At 40.1% G+C, this 20,068-nt stretch overlaps 1 protein-coding gene across 1 annotated transcript in view; it reads left to right on the forward strand.

Annotated features, from left to right (window-relative positions):
* LOC120542850 (fibroblast growth factor receptor-like 1) overlaps positions 1-20,068 on the forward strand; it is a 118,225-nt gene that overhangs the window by 92,349 nt on the left and 5,808 nt on the right. Inside the window, exons 4-5 of the mRNA XM_039775547.1 lie at positions 18,686-18,775; positions 19,705-19,983. Coding sequence (XP_039631481.1) covers positions 18,686-18,775; positions 19,705-19,983 — 369 coding nt within the window. The remainder of the gene's footprint in view (positions 1-18,685; positions 18,776-19,704; positions 19,984-20,068) is intronic.

The following is a 20,068-nucleotide window of genomic DNA, read 5'->3' on the forward strand; positions in this document are numbered from 1 at the left end:
GTTTAATACTGGATTAGGCTGTCTTTAAAGTGTGATTGTGTGAGACGAGAAAGCTAGCCTTTCATAATGGCTTTATATTTAACCATGCTCTATTCTTGGATTGCTTGGAGCATTTTTTTCCCTTGCAACTTAAGAATGTGGCATTGTTTAAAATTTATGAAAATGTCAGCCTAAATGACTTGGCCAAGCTAATACATTTAAAGTTAAGGCACACATTGCATTGATTGCTACGGGTCCAAAATGTAGTGATCATGAATAAATTCAAGCAATTACAACAGGGCTCATGTGGATGAAATGGTATGTCGCTCCTTGAAGTTAAAAGCCTGGATAATCAGTGAGATTATTGGAGCTCTTCTTTATGCTCTACACTGAGAGGACTTTAGTTTGACCCAAGTGCAGGCTACAGTGTGAGGGGTTTACTGGCAGAAGAGTTAGTTCAGAGTGGGGGTGTTGCCTCCTCACTTTTGGACAAATGGATTTTTGAACACTTTTACATTCTTGACTGTCCGTCCTGATGTCAGTTCAGTCTTTCTGAAGCACTTCTATGTCCTGTCACAAAAGGGTTAATAAGTGGTCCATCCAAAGACCATGAAGTACTTTGTGTGTGTGTGAGTGAGTGTGAGTGAGTGAGTCCTTCCTTCCTTCATCACATCTCGAGTTCAAATACAGTTGTATCTGTTATGGAAGGTGAATGTTGGAGAAAATTACAGAAACTGTCGTATTATGATATGTTTCTGCAGGTCTTATTAATAATAGCTTAAGAAAATATCAATTAATTTAAAATGTCTGAATTAGCCTAGTTATGGGGTGTTTATAAGAAATGTAATGATTTATTTTATGAGGTAGAAGAAGTACATGATAAACAAAAATAGATTAGTCAAATATTTGAAATATTAAAATGTGTGCTTCAGTTTAAATATTTAAAGTCTAAATGTTCTCGGTTGCAAAAGAAATTCGTTATTTTCCACTCTTTGATAGAGGTCTATAGAGGGCTAGATCCCTATTAAAGGATCAAAAATGACATCATATTCATAATTACTGACCTTGAAATAGTCTGAAATGATATACCACGTGCTTATGTTTGAAATTTTAACCTTCTGGGGAGGACTAGGAAAACCAGACAAGAATCAGTTATCAAAAATATTTGTAATCAGCAATCTCAATATAGACAAAAATGACAGTCTACATGTCTATATTGCCAAAATAAAAGGACACTCTACATGTCTATATTGCCAATCCCCAATTTTTCAAAGTTTTGTGAAGAGAAGTAACTTTGACCCCTTGTGTCCTGTTAGGGGGTAAACCCCTAGTGTCTTTACATGTAGCATAATCTGATGACTGCAACACCTGAGTCGACTGCACCTTCAATTTCATTGTTCCTTTGTAAAAGTGACAATGACAATATCTATTGTGAAGAAGGCCCTATATAGCGCCCTTGAACCCTCAGGGATGACTCCAAACAACGGGTAAAAGTCCAATACTTTTTATTGTGACTCACAGTGCACCAAGCACCTTCCACACTACTCATCTAATACTCGATTCTAATAAACACTCCTCCTCGCCCAGACACTTGCTCCTCTACCTCCCAGCTCAGCTCAGTGTCTGGACTGAGGCACCGTCCTTTTATAGCCCCTGACCCGGAGGTATTCCTGTCCCGACAGTCCATAGTTCCTTACTCCTTCCGGTCAGGGCAATCAGTCCTTTCTTTAACCCGGGAGCACGTTGTTCGTTCCTGTCACGTGACCATGACGTACTCCCGGGTCATAGGGCATAAAAGAGCCCATAAGCCACCCCCCCCACAGCGACTCCTGGTGGCCCCCAAGGTATCCAGCAGGGTTGTGTAAAAATACTACAAGGTCCATAATGCCCTGCTGGACCTCGGGGCATGATCCTGCTGTCGGGAGAGCTCCTCCTGGCGGCCTGGGGTTGCGGACCGGCATGGAAAGCCGGCAATCCTCCACTCTATCTATCTGTCTATCTGTCTATCTGTCTATCAGTTTACTGTTTATCATAAGGGTGTAATTTCCTGCACACAATATGATTCAAAATGGTCTAAGAATGGGGGATTTTAAGGTCTAAAGGGCCAAAAAAAAAATGGGGAACCCTGAAAAAGTTGATATCTTACATAAGCAGACCTCAAGGTGAGCCGAATGGTATATCATATATGGACGTTTTGTCAGGTTTCCTCACTTATTTATTAAATGGGTGCCAGACAAAAATAAACTGATTTCAAAGCATTTATAATTAAGTCTTATGAACAGAATAAATAATCTATCATTCCAAATTTTAGAACCGAGTATTGCACTGTTTATTGAGACCAAAGCTGAGAGTAAAGATTATTTGAATAGTTGCATTGGCTCTGTTTCAGCCTGAAATATCATCTCCCTACAGTTTTTTTCCTGGTGCCAACCCTACCCAAGTATGGATAAGCCCTGAGTGCCAGGGCTGCCAGCCATTAGAATGATGTCTCACTTTTATATAGTGCACTTCCTTTTATAGTTTATTAGCTATGTAAGCCTGTGCTGTAAAAAAAAAAACTCCGAGAAACTATTGAAATTGTCAAAAAAAAAAAAATTTAAATGCTGAGTCTGAAGTTTCGTTTTACAGACACGCTTGCACCCCTTGTGTATCAACGGCTAAGCAAGTTTCTCTGTCTCTCTTCGGAGGTTTCGTTTTGCCGATGTGCTCCCCTCACTTGTGTATTGGTGGCTAAGCGAGTTTGTCTTTCGTCAGCGGTTTCACTTTGGCGATGGAGTCGCTTTCTTTCAGCTTCATGTTGTTGCCTCGTTAACTTGGGGCCGCCTTGCCGGCTCTTTGAGCTTGATGCTGTAGCCTCACACTTCCAGGCTGGACAGACAGACACACACATTTCCACACGTAAACGTTTATATATAAGAATGAACTTAAACATATTTACATATGTCTCCTATGTGAGTATTTGGGAAATTTGTGACTTCCTTAAGGTCCCAGTGTAAGTGGATTCTGAATGCTATATGATTTAATAATGTACTGTTCATACATTTTAGATGCAAATATGTGCAAGGGCCCTAAAACCTGTATTCAGTAGAGAGCATTATAAAAAAAGAAATTGAACCAGCATTCTGATGTCTTACATTCCAGTGGTTAAGCCGTCATGGGTAATATGATACGATGGCCATGTCCTGCTACAGCACTGGTGACTTCAATGACTTGCTCAGAGCAGCAGAGACAGAACTGACATCCCCGTGCTTTACAGTATAATGGTTTAGTTGCTAGGCCACACACTCTTGCATACGTAATTTCATATCGTACCTTGTTATAGTTGATGCATTTCTAAGGAGATTTGGAAAACTAGTACTGTTGTTTTCATATTTATACTGTATGAGTACTGGTAGGTTTAGTGAGTGCAGCGGGTCAGTAAGGAGGACTAAACTGTCATGGATATTAACCAACACTTTAACAATTAGGCACACTGCCTAGTGTAGTGTTGTCATAAGCTAACTGTATAAAACTGAAGTCTGGCTAGTGACTGAAGAGGCCCCACATAGCTGCTCAGAATCCCAATATGAACTAGTTGAATATTTTGACCCCTTAGTGCGACAGAGAAAGCTTATAACAAAAAGTCTATATTTTTTCAACGTGCATCAATTGATGAATCAAAAAAAAAGTACATTTAAATCTGCATATGTATTAGTGAGTGTTACAGCAGCACAGTGATTATTGTCTTACAGTCACAATGCAGTTTGCAGAATCTAAATGTGTGTTTGTGCGTGTGTGTACAATTTTTTTGTTTGTGCCAGGTACTCTCACATCCCGGAAACATTCTTGTTATGCTAACTTGTAAGTGTGAGTGAGTTTGGGTGTACGTCTGAGCATGGCAGGTGATGTATTGTTCACCCGGACGAACATGGTGTCTGCCTTTTATCTGAAGTTGCCAGGATAGCCCCCAAATCCAAAAAAAAAAAAAACACAATTTGGTTTAAAAAATGAATGAATCATCATCTAAAATAAGTGAATTCCATAGGTGACTGGCACATTTTTAAGCAGCTGTTACTGCAGCCAAACATTTGTCATCTTACTAATCTGCCTGTCTGAGCCAAGATCTGCTTTCATGGATTTTTTTTTGCCCATTGTTCATTGCAGAACTTTTCCAACTGCTCCTGATGTGTTGGCTGTCTTGTGTGTACCACCCTCTACCACTCTTGCCTCAGCATTCCTATTAGGTTAATGTGGATGTTGATGTTTCCCTAAACATGAAATTTCATCCATTTCTTTATTGATTTACTGGAATATTTAGGATCGTTGTCATGCTAGACAGTTTGTAGGTCGGAGGAGTTCTGCTACTGGGTATTTTATCTTGAATTAGTACAGTAATGGCTAACCATCCAACTCCATGAGCAAAATAAGCAGCCTCAAACTGTGAAATTCCCACACTATAACCTAATATATGAAGTCCTCCAAGGCCTCTTTGGATTACACTAACTAAGGCCAAACTGAGTAGGTTGCTAATGTTTATGATGTAGAGGACAACTCGGACTTAACTTCATGACTGCCAGGTTTTGTTTACGTAATTTTTTGTACTTAAAAAAATTATATCTTTTTACTGGGCCTGCTTTGTACAGTTTTAGAGGCACAATCACCCTAACTTGTTTATTCAGGCCTGGGTCACAGAGCAGCTCAAGCCTGTCCCAGCAATCATAGAGTACTAGTCTGGAACAGTGTGCTAGCCTATCATAAAATGAACACATATACAGGCACACCTTCAAACGCCAATTTAGCAATGCCAATTCACCTAACCTGCATGTCCTTAGACTGGGAGGTAACTGGAGCACCAGGAGGAAACGCACATGAGCACGGGAGAACATGCAGACATGCAGGGAATACCTGGGATGTGAACCCCGATCTCCTTTATGCATGGCAGTACTGCTCTCTCTGTGCCAACCTCTCAGCAAGATACTGATCTTGAATATAGTAACAATTTTAAGTTAAAAAAATGTGGGAACTAATCTTGATTAAACAATGCTTTCATTTTAAACTTTAATATTTCAAAGCCTACATTAGGTCGTTGCAGTGTTTACAAACAGCACTGCATGTGGTTTAAGAGAACTAAATGAGGTGGTGAAGTGGTGGTGTCAGATACTCCACTTCCCTGATTAATAGTCGCCTCTAATCTGTTCATCCTCCCCTCTATTCATCCATTTCATTACATTTTAATTTTATTGGAAGGTAAAGCCTGTCCTAGATATCCTGACAGCATTATGCCTGAGGCAGGAAGTGAATCTGGATAGGGTACCATACTGGAACACTTTAAGGCTGCCAGTTGGGCTGACTAAATATGATTGGGATGTAGGTAGAACAGAAGTACAAAGAGAAACTGTGTAAAGATCCACAGAGAACAGGCCAGCTGGACACAGACTGTGACTAAGCTAAGAATCAAACTTGCAACCCAAAAGCCGTAAAGCAGCAACACTAACTTCTGCATCAACATGCTTCCTAGCTTCCTTTACAGGGATTGTTTATTGAAGAGCAATACTATCTAGTGTGAATGTAGTATTGCTTTGGAAATTTGCCCCCAAGTTAGGGGAATGAATATAAAGGCACACCTTTGAAGGAAGTGTGACTCTTATGAAAAAACCCTTGCTATGCTTTGATTTCCCATCTCATATTCTTTATAGGTAAAGACCCGTTGCTACATGACAGAAAAGAAAAAGTAGCACTTGCATATATATACAGGAAAAGAATAGTAAACGTGTTTAATAACTGAATTTCAATATCCTTCCGGCTGGTTAGAGCTATCCTAATATGCAGTTATGCTCATGCTGGCTCGATGATTACAGGCAGAATTCAGCACTGCCCCATGTGTTCATATGTGTCATACTTTGATATGTGGTTTGCCCTTCACTTCAAACTGTGCACTCTTCTGTTAATTATTTGTACCCTCAGTGCATCCTTGGGTACTAGAATTGCTTCCTGGAATATTTCACACAATTTAATTCTACTGCCCTCTGTAGCAATGTGCATCCCTGTAAGTCAAGGGTTACAAACTCAGATTCTGAAGAGTTACAGAGGCTACAGGCTTTTGTCTTAGCTACTTTCTCAATTAGCGTCTAATTTCTAGTGCCAGTGTAACATGCTTCTTTTGCCTTAATGTTAACGGAGTTGCTTTTTAAGATTCAGAACACTTATTTCTTTTTTTCTTAACCGACAGCCATTCCATAATGAGATGCAAATTCAAGCCAACTTGGTGGTCTCAAACTCAGTCCTGAAAGGCCATAATTTTTGCTCTAAACAATCTCTTACATAGAAGCCAACTCTTGCTCTTAATCAAACAAGTTTATTCTATAGCATCTTAGGACTCTCTCACTCTGTCACAACTTGCATTTCTAGAACTGTCAGTCATGTCATTCTCATCCAGCCCGCTATATCCTAACACAGGGTCACAGGGGTCTGCTGGAGCCAATCCAAGCCAACACAGGCCGCAAGGCAGGAACAAACCCCGGGCAGGGCGCCAGCCCACCTCAGGGCACACACACACACTAGGGACAATTTAGAATCGCCAGCGCACCTAACCTGCATGTCTTTGGACTGTGGGAGGAAACCGGAGCACCCGGAGGAAACCCAGGCAGACACGGGGACAACATGCAAACTCCATGCACCCAGGTCTCCTTACTGTGAGGCAGCAGCGCTACCACTGCGCCACCGTGCCGCCCCTCATTTCTAGAACTGTTCATGTTCTATTTTTTTTTTCCTGACACACATACCTAGATGCAAATGGGGTCAAGATACTCTGTCATCTGCTGGTTTCCTTTGTATTTCATTATTGTTTGGCTGCTGGTTGAGACAAAAATGAAGGATTTTGTATCTTAGAAAACAAATGAATTAAGATGATGGCAGTATGGCAGTATGTTTCGTTAACACTCATAGCTGGTTACTACTTAAGAAAGTGGATGGAGCAAAAAACCTGCCAGCCACTTTGGCCCTCCAGGTTGTGAACTGGACACCCCTGCTGTAAGCCTAGTCTTAGGGCAATGATGGATGTTTCATTTTCAACTTTTTTTATAGTAAGACAATGTGGCAGAGACAAACATGAGTTCATAGTTTCAAAAATGAAACCTTGATCACAAAGTGACCCAGAGCAACTCTGAAAGGACTATGTAGCACTCACTGTGGCGTTCATAAATAATCTATTTGTTTACATCATCAAGAAGTGTTGTACTCTGTCTAAGGCGTACCAGTCCTGTCAGGGCTTTACCAATCTCTTTGTCTCCATTATTATTTATATTGTACTGCTTTTCCCTATTATGAAGCTTCTTCTTGACCTTCCTCAACCTCTTTCTGCATTAATTTTGACTGCCTATACATTTAGTAACATGTCTCCTCCTGACTCCTTTATTACATGTCCTGCAGGGGACAATTTTCCTTGCAGAAATGGATATCAGTGCAGGCTTTCCTCAGAAACTCTTCATTGCTTTTTGCTGTAAGCAGAACCTGGGCATTCGTCTATAGTACAATAGCACAAAAGCTTTTGTCTGGATTGCTTAAGAGTCCATACCTTACCACTATACCTACTGTAAATGCTAAGTACACCTTAACACTGTAGCTGTTGTAGATTATGGCCGGAAGCTTATTCCAGCAAATAACCCCAAGCCGCCAGGTGGAGCCCTCCTTGCAACGTGGAGATACCCCAAATTCCAGCAGGGCATCATGGACCTTGGAGTTTTCCTTCACAGCCCTGCTGGATACCATGGGGGCCAACAGAGGATGCTGCAGGGAGGCTCAAGGATTTGTATTCTCCGTATAGCCCAGAAGTACTTCCCTGTCACAAGGACGGAAGAAATAAAGTACTTCCAGGCTGAAGAAAAACAGGAGTTTTTACCTGACCTGGAAGTGCTGGGGAATCACATGGACTGGGGGGATCAGAAGCACTTCCAGGTCAAGGACTATAAAGGACTGTGGGAAATCCCAGCATGTTGAGTTGAGTTGGGAGGAAGGGTGACAACGTGTCTGGGAGTGGAGGATTGTGAATTGTATTGATTATTGTTATTGTTAATTGGGTATAGTGGAGGGGCAGGTGCTTTGTGCACTTTATTATTATAATAAATCTATTATTTGGATTTTTATCTAGTGTCTGGAGTCTGGTCTGAGGGTTCAAGGGAACGACAGCACTCCCTATCTGTCACACTGTCTATTCTCAATTTCATATTTAGATCTTCTTTCATAAGTTTGTTTTGCTTCCTAAAAGATTCTTTAGCCATGCCAATTTTGTTTTGATCTTTTGTAATCTAGCTTTCAGTCCTTCTTCTTGTTACAGTTACTGTATGTCATCCCAAAGACACGTCCTCCTTTCTTCTAGTGACTCCTACGATTTTTGTATTTTCAGTTCATATTAATTCAGTTCCATTCCATATTTATTCCTGCTGGCACTATACTTTTTATCCCTTTTATCACTTTTTCATTTTTACCTCCTCCTCCATATCATCTACAGGTCTAATGTTCTTTTTTCTATGACGCCCTATCTTCAGGCTGTTCTGTGTGGTCATTATGCAGGAAGTGGATGTGGAGATGGCCCAATCCTTGTACCCCAAGTACTTGGGGGTCCACGTTAATGACAGGTTGGACTGGTCTTGGAACACAGAGGTACTATATAAGAAAGGGCAGTGCAGGCTCTTCTTACTTAGGAGACTGGGTTCCTTTAATGTTGGAGGGGACATCCTTCACATCTTCTACACCTCTGTGATAGCCAGTGTGATTTTCTGTGCTTGTGATGTGCTGGACTGCTAACATCACTTCAAGAAAGGCCCACTGAATCAATAAGCTAATTAAAATGACAATCTCAGTTATAGGACACGCTCTGAACACCAGGGGGTTAGTAGCAAAGGAGAGAATTAAAACAAAACTGAGTGCCATTATTAACAATGCTGAACATCTTCTCTGACACACTAACAGTGAGGACTTTCAGCAAATGAATTATTCAACAGAAGTGGGTCAAGAAACGTGACTGGCGCTCCTTTATACCAACAGCAATATGCCTGTGTAATGCCTCACTGAGACTGGCACTGCCAAGAAGTTTTGTTTCTTTTTAATTTTGTTCCTATGTAGTCACCCAGCATAGTGTTGCTGTATGTATGTATGTCTGTATTTAAATAGCTTCTGTAAAAAGCCAAATCTCATTCCTCTAAAGACATTCACTGTATAAACTGAAAAGTATGAGTGACAATATTCAGTCTTTGTTGGTGCTTACATGATTACAAAGAAATACGATTCTCTGAGTTTACTTATGATACAAAACCCACACACACCCCTCCTGCAGTGTAGATTTTCTATTTCTTTTTTTACTTTTGGAATACCACCACCATCAATGTATCATGTTTTGTGATGTTAAAACCCTTTATCACTGTGTTATTCATAGACCTGTTTAAATTAAAGTATGGTCGGTTCAAGGGCTTTTCTCATGACAGCAGTGCTTCTGCTTCACTGTTTTCGACTTAGCATTCTGGCGGCTCAATGCTGCCTACTTGTTGGGATTTCTTGTATGGCTTTATGTTACAAAGAGGACAGAGCCCTCTAGTGGAAAAGCTACAAAAGTGGAAGAGCACTTCTCCGACCACACTGAGTGCACATTAGTTAGAATAGTATGACTTTTTCAGCTCCAACCTTGTTTATTGCCATTAATCTACTTAGAATTTTAGCAAAAGTCACTCTTGGATGACCTGAGATAAAGTGGCCCTTTGGGTAAATCAGTTAATAAAAGTGAAAAACAAACACTTTGCACAACAGGACCTCACGTAATGCGTGGACCATTAGCTGAATGTTGCCTTTTGTTCTAGTAGTTTTTTGTGCTGCATTCTTCATCTGTTGTTACTATGTGAATAACACATAATTCAGTCAAGAAAAATATACAGTAGAGTTTCTTTGAACACAGCAAGGGAGAGAGTGATTTGTGGTTACACTCCAAAGGAGACATTTCGACTATTAACCTTCACCTAAGAGTTGTATCCCACAGTTAAGTACAAGGACTTATTGTCATGCAGTTAGAATATAGGGATATACATGAAAGAGAGAAAGATTTACAACATCGTTTCTTAAAAAAAAAAAAAAAAAATTACCAAGATATGTTCATACTGGCTTTATGGATGCAATGATGTATATTGGTATTGGAGAAACTCTGGTCAGCGTTTGCTTCATTGAATTTGTTATTTGTATTAAAACAGAAGTTCATTACATATAAATCGTTTAAAGTGAAACCCCTTCATTTGAACTTGTGCAGATGAGCATTACCAAGCATGTCACACTGAACTATGGCGTGGTCTTATTGCTAAGAATGTATACCACAGTAATGCAAGTTCAGCCATCACACTGCCATATTTTGTGATCCTGAGTGAATCTGCTAACTGGCTAGGACCCCATGGAAGAAATGTTCTCTTCTGTGCCAGCTAATAGCAGCATGAGGGAAGAGTGGTTAGTACTGCTGTCTCCCAGAGTCCTTACTTTCTTTCCTGGCCCACAAACTGTCTGAGTGGCATGTGTATCTTCTCCCTGTGCTTTGGTAGATTTTCTCCGAGCAGTCCATCTTCCTACTTCTTTAAGTCATGCGTGTCAGGTTAATTAGTTATCCTACTTTGAGCATGCATGTGTTAAAGTACCCTGCTGCTGATTGCTATTCCACTAATTCAAGGTTAATGCTGCTAGGATGTAATCCACTCTCTCTTGACTCAACATTGGAAGTTGGTTTAGAAACCAGATGGAGAGATGTACCTGTAAGGAGCAGCGTGATGGCTCTGTGGTGCATGCTGCTCCCTCACACTTCCTGGGCTTTTCTTTGCCCTATCGCTCTGTGGAGTCTGTATGTTCTCCCCTTGTCCAAGTACACTTTCCCTGTATTCCTTAGATTTCTTCCACATCTCATAGAAATTAGTGTAAGATTAATTTAGATTAACATCTCAAAGATATGCATGCTACATTAACTGCTATTGTGTGTGTGTGTTGGCCCTGCTGGAATAAGTTTTGGGCCCCTGAGACCCTGAACTGCACTAAGCAAGTCTGACTTTATGTTTGTGAACTGTCACTCTTTGGGAATTTCTTCCAATCTGAGGTTTCCTCCATTTTGTATTGATAAAAAGCAGGATTTAAAATCAGTATGAATGTACTGATAAATCATTTTGGGATGATCTTCCTATAAAAGTGTTACGGAAAATAAGGTTTGTTGTTGCGAATACTTAATATACACAATTTACTTTAATCCAGTTTAGCCTCTTGTTATGGGACACTACACAAAACGTTTCTGCTTTTATATTAGCATTCGAAGCTTGACAAATCATGCGCTCATGCTTAATACAAGGATGGAGTACGGTCAGATCTTTCCCAGCACCACACGTGTGAGTCATTGGCCATGTGTATATTTTTGGTTAGTGTTAGCAGAGCGTGGTTTTGGAGCTGTTTATGCAGGATTACTTTAAGTAAGTCAGAGTTGTCCACACAAAGGCAGCGATGTCCGTGTCTCAGTGAACCTAATCAGCAGCAGCTCTGTACAAACTGGAAAAAGAGCTTTTTGTGCATTTCTGCGCATGAACGCTTATCCCAACAAAGGCAGTCTCTGAGCTCAGTTCAGGTTAAAAGCAACTAATAGATTTCCTGTTCAGGGTTATGTCAACATGCTGTTTTGTTAGTAATGCTGCAGAAATGGACAAGTAGCTACAATACAAGTACTGTCCTTTTTTTTTTTTTCTTAAAATACTCATTAAAATTACAGAAGGTTCGGTCATGGTTTAATTAAATCCTACAAAATTTTCTTGCTCACAGAATTGAAATTGCCAGAACTCTGCATGATCTACAGTCCCCAAAGCACCTCTCCATCAACACATAAGCCAGACATATGGAGCCAACTCAGTTAGCCACTTGAGGTACATTTTGGATAAGGAAACTACAATTTAAAAAGCTGGTCCTCTGTAACATTTTCTGTTTCTGGTTAAGTAGAAGTCACTGCTCTGTATTTCCAGAAAGCAAACAGAACCACAGTAATAGAGAAATGCCTTAAAAACCTACTAAGCTTTATGCGCTTTTGCTTTTTACTTCAGAATTGCCTTAAACTCAACCACTGAGGTTTTATTTTAGGGCTCAAAGGTATTGCCCTTTTTGCCTTGTGTGGATCTTGCCAGTTATGGAGCAGGGCAGGACATGCATGAAACTCTTCATTAAAAATATTAATTATGCACTTTTCTTAAACGGAAGGGAGTTTACAGTACATTTCAAAAACTGGTTTGTCTAAAACACTTTGCGTTGTGTAGTTTGTGCACCTTAAGTTCAGCCATCACTGCTTCAATTATCGTTTTGAATTTTTTGCCTGCAGAATGGCCCAATGTTGCAGTGGCCAAAGCTGTTTGTTACCTGACAGTTCCAAGTCCTGGTTTACGCATTCCAGAAATTGTTTATATGGAATTTGCACCTTGTCTGCATGAGCTTTCATCCAAGTGCTCCGGAATTTCTCCCACATCTGAAAGACATGCAGGTTAGGTTAATAGACAGCTTTACAACTGAGTGTGGGCCTGTTTGTGTGAGTGTGCCAAGTGAAGAGCAGTTTTCCAACTTGAGCACAGTGCATTTTTTTTTCTTAATAAATGAAAAGATATTACTACATCATCCATCCATTATCCAACCCACTATATCCTAACTGCAGGGTCACGGGGGTCTGCTGGAGCCAATCCCAGCCAATACAGGGCGCAAGGCAGGAAACAAACCCCGGGCAGGGCGCCAGCCCACCGCAGGGTGCGCACAAACACACACACAGACACCAAGCACACACTAGGGAGAATTTAGAATCGCCAATGCACCGAACCTGCATGTCTTTGGACTGTGGGAGGAAACCGACACAGACACGGGGAGAACATGCAAACTCCACAAACCCAGGTCACCTTACTGCGAGGCAGCAGCGCTACCCACTGTGCCGCCCCACTACTACGTTATATAAAAGAATGATTACCTGTACAACATTAACATTACGGATAAATACAGATATGAATTTGCCAATGAAAAATAAACAGATGTTAAAAAGTTTTTACTTCCCAGATTTAAAACTGGGACACTTCTCTTAGCTCTCATTGTGAACATTCTATAAAGTGGAATTCTTGAATATAAACAGGATTCAGAAAATGTTTAGACCCCTTCACTTTCCACCTACTTAATTATGTTCTAGATTTAATTTTAAATGGATTAATTTCTACACTCAATAACCCGTAAGAGCAAAGTGAAAGCACAATTTCAGAAAGGTTTGCAAATGTATTAAAAAATCAAAACTGAGATTGTTCATTCCTGTCAATATTCAGACCCTTTGTTGTGGCACACCACATTGCACTCATGTGCATCCTATTTGCTTTAATACTCCTTCAGATGTGCCAAAAAACATGACTGCCTTTCTAAATGATGTCCAATCAATTCAGTTTGCCACAGGTGGACTCCAAACGCCTGTGTATATGAGGTCCACAATTTACATTGCATGTCAGGACCAAAAGCAAGCCGTGAAGTCCAAGGGACTCTCTGTAGACCTTCATGATCAGATTGTGGTTAGGCAAAGATCAGGGCAAGAGTATAAAACAGTTTCTAAAGCTTGCAATGTTGCCAGGAGCACAGTGCCCTCTGTAATTGTGATATGGAAGTCATGTGGAACCACCAGGACTCTTTCACCAGGATGTTTTCTAGATGGCCAGCTCTTCCTAGAAACTCACTAATTGGGCAAGAAGGGTACTCTCTTACTGAGCTTCAAAAGTCCTTTGCTGAGAAGGGAGAACCTGTTTGAATGACCACCATCTAAATAGCAGTCCATCAATAAGGTGTTTATTGTAGAGTAACTAACTCCCACTTAAAGTTTGCCGAAAAGCAGTTGAAGGTCTGAGAGCATAAGAAAAAAGATTCTCTGGTCTGATAGGAAAAAAACTCTTTGGACAGAACTCCAAGCACTATATCTGGTGAAGACCAGGCAGTCCTCATCACCTACCTAATACAACAACAACAATGTATTTCTTGTACAGCCCAAAGGCACACAAGGAGTGCCACAATGGGCTTTAACAGGGCTTGTTTTTTGACAGCCCCCATCCTTGAGTTCCTAAGAAAACAAACAACAACAAAAAAAAAAAAAACTCTTGAAACATCTTGGGAAGAAATCTTGGGAAAGGCAATACAGAGGAAGAGACCCCTCCCAGGTAGGTTGGGTGTGCAATGGGTGTCAAAACTGGGTAAACACAACACACAAGACAGAACACAATAATCCTCTGCAAAGAGCTAGATGACCAATCTGTCATTCGTAAAATATCCGCACTTGCTCTAACACAATAAAAAATGACTTGCTACTGTATTTGCCGCCTGTACTATAGCCAACATTACCTTCGTACTATAACTCCAAGAATCGGCTTTGGTTTTTCAGCCATGGACTGTGTGTGTTGATTTCTACTGGGAGCTGGATGAGGGCCTTTGTAAACTAAGATCAAATGCCCTTTGAGCAGGTGTCCACATTTCACAAAGTACCAGCATAGCTTGTGCTAAAAGAGTAAGAGTGTTTGAGAATAAAGTTGGATCAGCAGCTCGCTCCCAGCGGAGAATGCTTAAATGTTATTCAGCTGAAGTTATTCAGCGTGGTGACCATCTTTATTCCACCTGTTCTGTTCTGCGTTGTACAAGCAAATGATAACTTATTCGCTTAGCCATGTAAAGTCATCTTAGGGCACTCACAGATGTACCAACTGCCATATAAAGTTTGTCTGTGAATTTTCTGTAACTGTGTTTTCAATGCTAGAGCCTATCCTGGTGAAATCGGGAATAAGATTCAAATCAATGCTGAACAGGACACTGGTACATTGCAGGGCACACTCAGGCATGTACCCACAATTACTCATCCCAGACAAATTTACAATCACCAGTTAGCCTAACATGCACATATTTGGGATGTACTAGAAAACCTCGCAAACTCCACACAGAAAGTGGCAAGGATAGTTAGTAAACCCAGATACATGGAGCTGATAGGCATACAACTTGTATCTCAGCCATTCTGTTTTTTCGGTTTTAGGTTTCTTATTGTTAATGAAGCCTGACAATAAATTTGAAATCATTGTAAACATGCAGTTTTATTTATTTAATGCATTTTGAGGACATAACTTATATTTTTCCAAAAACATATATGTTTCTAAGGGCTTCATGAAATTGTGTAACATAAAAATTGTATAGACTTATCCTAATAGTCTGCAGTTGATACTTATAAATTGAGATTAACTAATGTAGTAGAAATCATCATCTTAATTAAACAAGAAAACATCCTCTAACAGGACAAATCTGATAAAACCTATGAGCCAGCAATCAGACAGGAGAAAAACCTTTCCAGATGCGTCATTTATTGTACCTGCAGCACCAAGCTGTGGAGGGGGCATTCTTACAGCAGTCAGTTACAGCAGGATGAGAATAATCTGAGAAAGCAAGGATAGAGGTTCATTTACATACAGTGTCAATCAATGCGGCATTTTACTCTTGTGTGTTGTTTGGTTTGTTTTATTGTTTACAGGACGGTAGTGAGACCAGCTACTGTATGTTATATGGGTTGAAGACGGTGTCACTGACCAGAAAGCAGGAGACAGAATTGAAGGTAGCAGATTTAAAAGATGCTAAGATTTGCATTGGGTGTGATGAGGACGGATATAATAAGAAATGAGTACATTAGAGGGTCAGCTCAGGTTGGACAGTTGGGAGACAAAGTCAGAGAGGCGAGATTGCATTGGTTTGGACATGTGCAGAGGAGAGATGCTAAGTATATTGGGAGAAGGATGTTAAGGTAGAGCTGCCAGGCAGGAAGAAAAGGGGAAGGCCTAAGACAAGATTTGTGGATGTGGTGAGAAAGGACATGCAGGTGATGGGTGTAACAGATCAAGATGCAGAGGACAGAAAGATATGGAAGATGATGATCCTCTGTGGGGACCCCTAATGAGAGCAGCTGAAAGAAGAAGAAGAAGAAGAAAGATGTTTCATTGGTTTACACCTAAATGACTTATATAAAATAAAATTCTGTTTTTTTATATTTGATCCTTCTTATACCCTTTGGGTTGAGCCACCACCCTTGAAGTTTCTGTGTATGTAGCAACTGTCCATTCTAGTTGTTTACAGGACATCTGCAGATTTCTTAGTCATCTTTGTCTTTGTTGCCCACTTGACCTTTATCTGGGTTCCTGATATACCTGAACAGGTTTCTGACTTGTATTAACCCTTTATGCTATTTCTTTAGGATGAATGCAGTATTTTAATATAAAAAGCATATCAAGACACTTTATCCTAAATGACTGTGTCACTACTAAGTCTAATTTTCCTTCCACGCTGAAATAAAATTTACTTAGCTATTTTCATTTACTTGTATTGTTTCCCTCTGAATTATAGTAGTCTCTTCTGTATGTGTGTATATGAGGCCTTAATATTTCTAATCTTCTAACAGTGCCTGAGAGTCCATCTTTTGTTACTTTACGAGTATTCATTACTTTGCATGCTGCCTCTTTTTTAGTGCCCCTGTCTTGCCTAACCTATCACTCATTACTGCCAGTTGGTGCATTCAGATCATCCCATTTCTTTGAGACCTGATGCCAGGGCTGTTGCCAGTATTTCAGTGTTTACTTCTCATTAAGTGTAATGCATTAACAGGTGTAGTCCCAAGGTACTGGTGTTTGCATTTCTTGCATTTTGTATCCGTCTAGATTCCTCTACCAGATTTAAACCAGAAATCCATCAAAGAAGATGATAATTGAAATTTGGCTGATTAATAAAGTGGATGTCTTTTTCATCAACTTTGTATATTTTGAACCTCAAAGTTTAATGTTGTTTCTCATTAGGCCACTTGCAATTCACGGTATTATGACACATGCTGCTGTATTTATTCCCAGCACTAATAATGTTGTTGTGTTGCCTCTTTTGTTCCTTAAGTTGCATTGGTACCTCTGAATTCCAAAATGATGTGAGCTGCACTTCTGTTTGTGAGTTCATTTGTCCAGCGTTGTGCTGTTTGTCCATCTGCGCATACATTATTTGAAGTCTTCTTCAAAATAGGCTTGTAGATTGATTGACAAACAGAGCTCTGAGCTAAGACCATGCTGTAACAGTGGGCCCAGGATTTTCCCACCTTGTCAGTCTGGGGGGAAATAGGAGTGAGTTGGGTAGCCGGAGAGGTTTTCATGAATGGTCATAATTAGGCGTTATCTATTTATAGAGGCACAGACATTTAAATCTGGCCATCTTGCTGCTATTTTACATATGATCTGATAATTCACCATATACTTGTACTGTTATCATAAAATGAAATGCAATATCAAGTAGTCATAATTTACATTACTAGAAAGCTGAGAATGTTTACTTTTAGGTTCACTTGGATCTAAAGGACTATCATATATTGTATTATAAACACTTCAGCATTTTTATTTCAGCTGTGCTGTTGGATCCAGAGTCTTACAGATATTGGCAGTCAAACTACCGGCTGATGGGATGCACACATGCAAAGAAAGTGTCCTTCAGTCAGTTCATATATTCAATGGACATAACTTATGATTATTAATTCAATTCTTTGTTCACAAAAGCCATTTATTTATTGACAAGAAATTTCAGAAATATTTGGGGAATTATTGAAATAATATCTTGTTTAACCTCCCCCAGAACTCTAAAGTTGGCTTTAGTAGTGAGAGGAGAGACAGATGGGCATCTTCTATATTCAGGCAGTTTTTTTTTTTTTTTTGCAAATGGAAATATGTGAATGAAATTTCATTTTACTTGTTTTGTTTTGATAGATCTAATTTTAAAAATGAGTTTCATTAAATACATACACAGTACACTTGTTAAACTGCATGGATACTTACTGTATGTGTGGATTTTTAGTTTATCTTGCATTAATTACAAAAAGGCCCAGGATATATCAAAGAAATGCACATATTTAACAGGCTATGTGCCGTCCTGCAATAATGCCCTGGGTAAGCATTTAGAAAGGACGACGGGTGGATGGACATTAAAGTAAAAGTGTCATCTCTGTAGTTGCCCATGATCAGGTCTGCCTCCTTGATTTATATTCAAGAGATTCTTATGATAACATTTTCTTTTTTTTCACTTCTGTGCACTGAAAGATAGCAATGCTCTGTTAACATAAACTAATCAAATTAGCAACAGCTGCTGAAACCTTGTTTTCTTTTTCGCAGTTTGAGAAAAACTTTTACTTTATTTACATAAACCAATTGTTTTAGATGGTTACGATACATTTTCAGAAAAGGATTGGCACCTATGAAATACTAGGATCAGAGAAACTACTCCTCCTAGTATGTTTTGTCAGTCAGTCAGTCATTTTCCAACCTGCTATATCCTAACACAGGGTCACGGGGGTCTGCTGGAGTAAATCCCAGCCAACACAGGGCACAAGGCAGGAACAAATCCCAGGCAGGGCACCAGCCCACCGCAAGGCACACACACCAAGCACAATTTAAGATTGCCAATGCCCCTAACATGCATGTCTTTGGACTGTGGGATGAAACCGGAGACACGGGGAGAACATGCAAACTCCATGCAGGGAGGACCCGGGAAGCGAAAACCCAGGTCTCCTTACTGCGAGGCAGCAGCGCTACCACTGTGCCACTGTGCTGCCCTAATATGTTTTGTCTCTTACTTTATATCTGTACAGACAGCGCTTATATAATAGCATGTCATTTTTCAGATGATTCAGTGAGTGGAGGACACAGTCAGACAGCATCTGAAGACACAGACACCAACCAGCAGAGTGACAGCCCCACTGGGATGCCTTGGAGTAAGTATTAATGGGTGTCAAGAGCCACAGTCTTTCTTTTTAACTCCAGATGTGGTACCCGGCAATTTATCAATTTAATGTGGTATGTGTTCTGAGGTATTTGAGTTACATAAATCATTCCACCAATACCTACTGGACTAAGGGTTAGTGTTGAACCTTTTATAATGCTCCTTTGGGGACATCAACTGAAAGAGCAACTTTAAAATAAGTGTCCATTATTATTAAATAAATTAGCATCATGTGGGTTACAACAAAAGGGAAACAGTTAAAAGGGACTAGGTAACACTTCTCAAAGAATATGAAGAAAACATTCAAAAGAAACTCTCTAGTATTTCATACATTACCAAACCTGCTTAATCCCATTCCAGGTTGAAGCAAGGGACCTATCCCCTCAGCACGGGGCACAAGGCAAGAAACGGCCTTGAACAGATCACTACACACCCAGGCTGACACTCGTGCAATTATTTTTTTTCTGAGGTTATTTACCTTTGATTTAATAGTTCAGCCATTTTCCTGCTGATGTAAATACCCTCCAATCAAAACTCGCCTTTCTTAAGGCCATGTCACATTAGTCGCCAGTGATTTTCAGTTGTAACCTTCATTCACATAATCCTAGCGAATCGGAAGGAGTCCGCAGCTCACTACTGGGAAGGTGAGTTATCTACTGTAGTATGACATTCTCAGCAGCTCAATCCAACTCGCCCATGATTCGACCAGAAAAAATTAAAACGGTTCTGGGAACTTTTTATTGTTCCCTTAAAGTTGAAATCCTTCTACACAAACTAGAGTAGGAACATAATTTGAACCACAGCCTCCACGTTTATAAGATTTTGGTTCATAGTGAAATGGCAAATATCCCATACTGAAGTCCAAATGGGTATATCTTATCACACATAACAGAGTTACGTTTGTTGCTTTGTCTTTTTCAGTAAAGCCACGCTTCACTCAGCCCACAAAAATGCGTCAGAGAGTGTTGGCCCGACCTGTTGGAAGTTCAGTGAGGCTTAAATGCTTAGCAAGTGGAAATCCACAGCCTGAGATCTCTTGGTGGAAGAATGAGAGACCTCTCCCTATTCCGAGGAACAAGAACCGGAAACAATGGACACTTATCTTGAAGAATCTCAAGCCAGAGGACACCGGCAAATATACCTGTCATGTTTTCAGTCAAGTTGGACAGATAAATGCCACTTACAAAGTGGATGTAGTAGGTATGACTTTTTAATTGGTGGCTAAATGACAGAATTTGTGATTGCTTAGTACAGTACTACACCTTTCATGGTTTAAAATCACAAC

The sequence above is a fragment of the Polypterus senegalus genome, chromosome 13 (genome assembly GCF_016835505.1).
Source record: "Polypterus senegalus isolate Bchr_013 chromosome 13, ASM1683550v1, whole genome shotgun sequence".
Lineage (NCBI taxonomy): Eukaryota > Metazoa > Chordata > Cladistia > Polypteriformes > Polypteridae > Polypterus > Polypterus senegalus.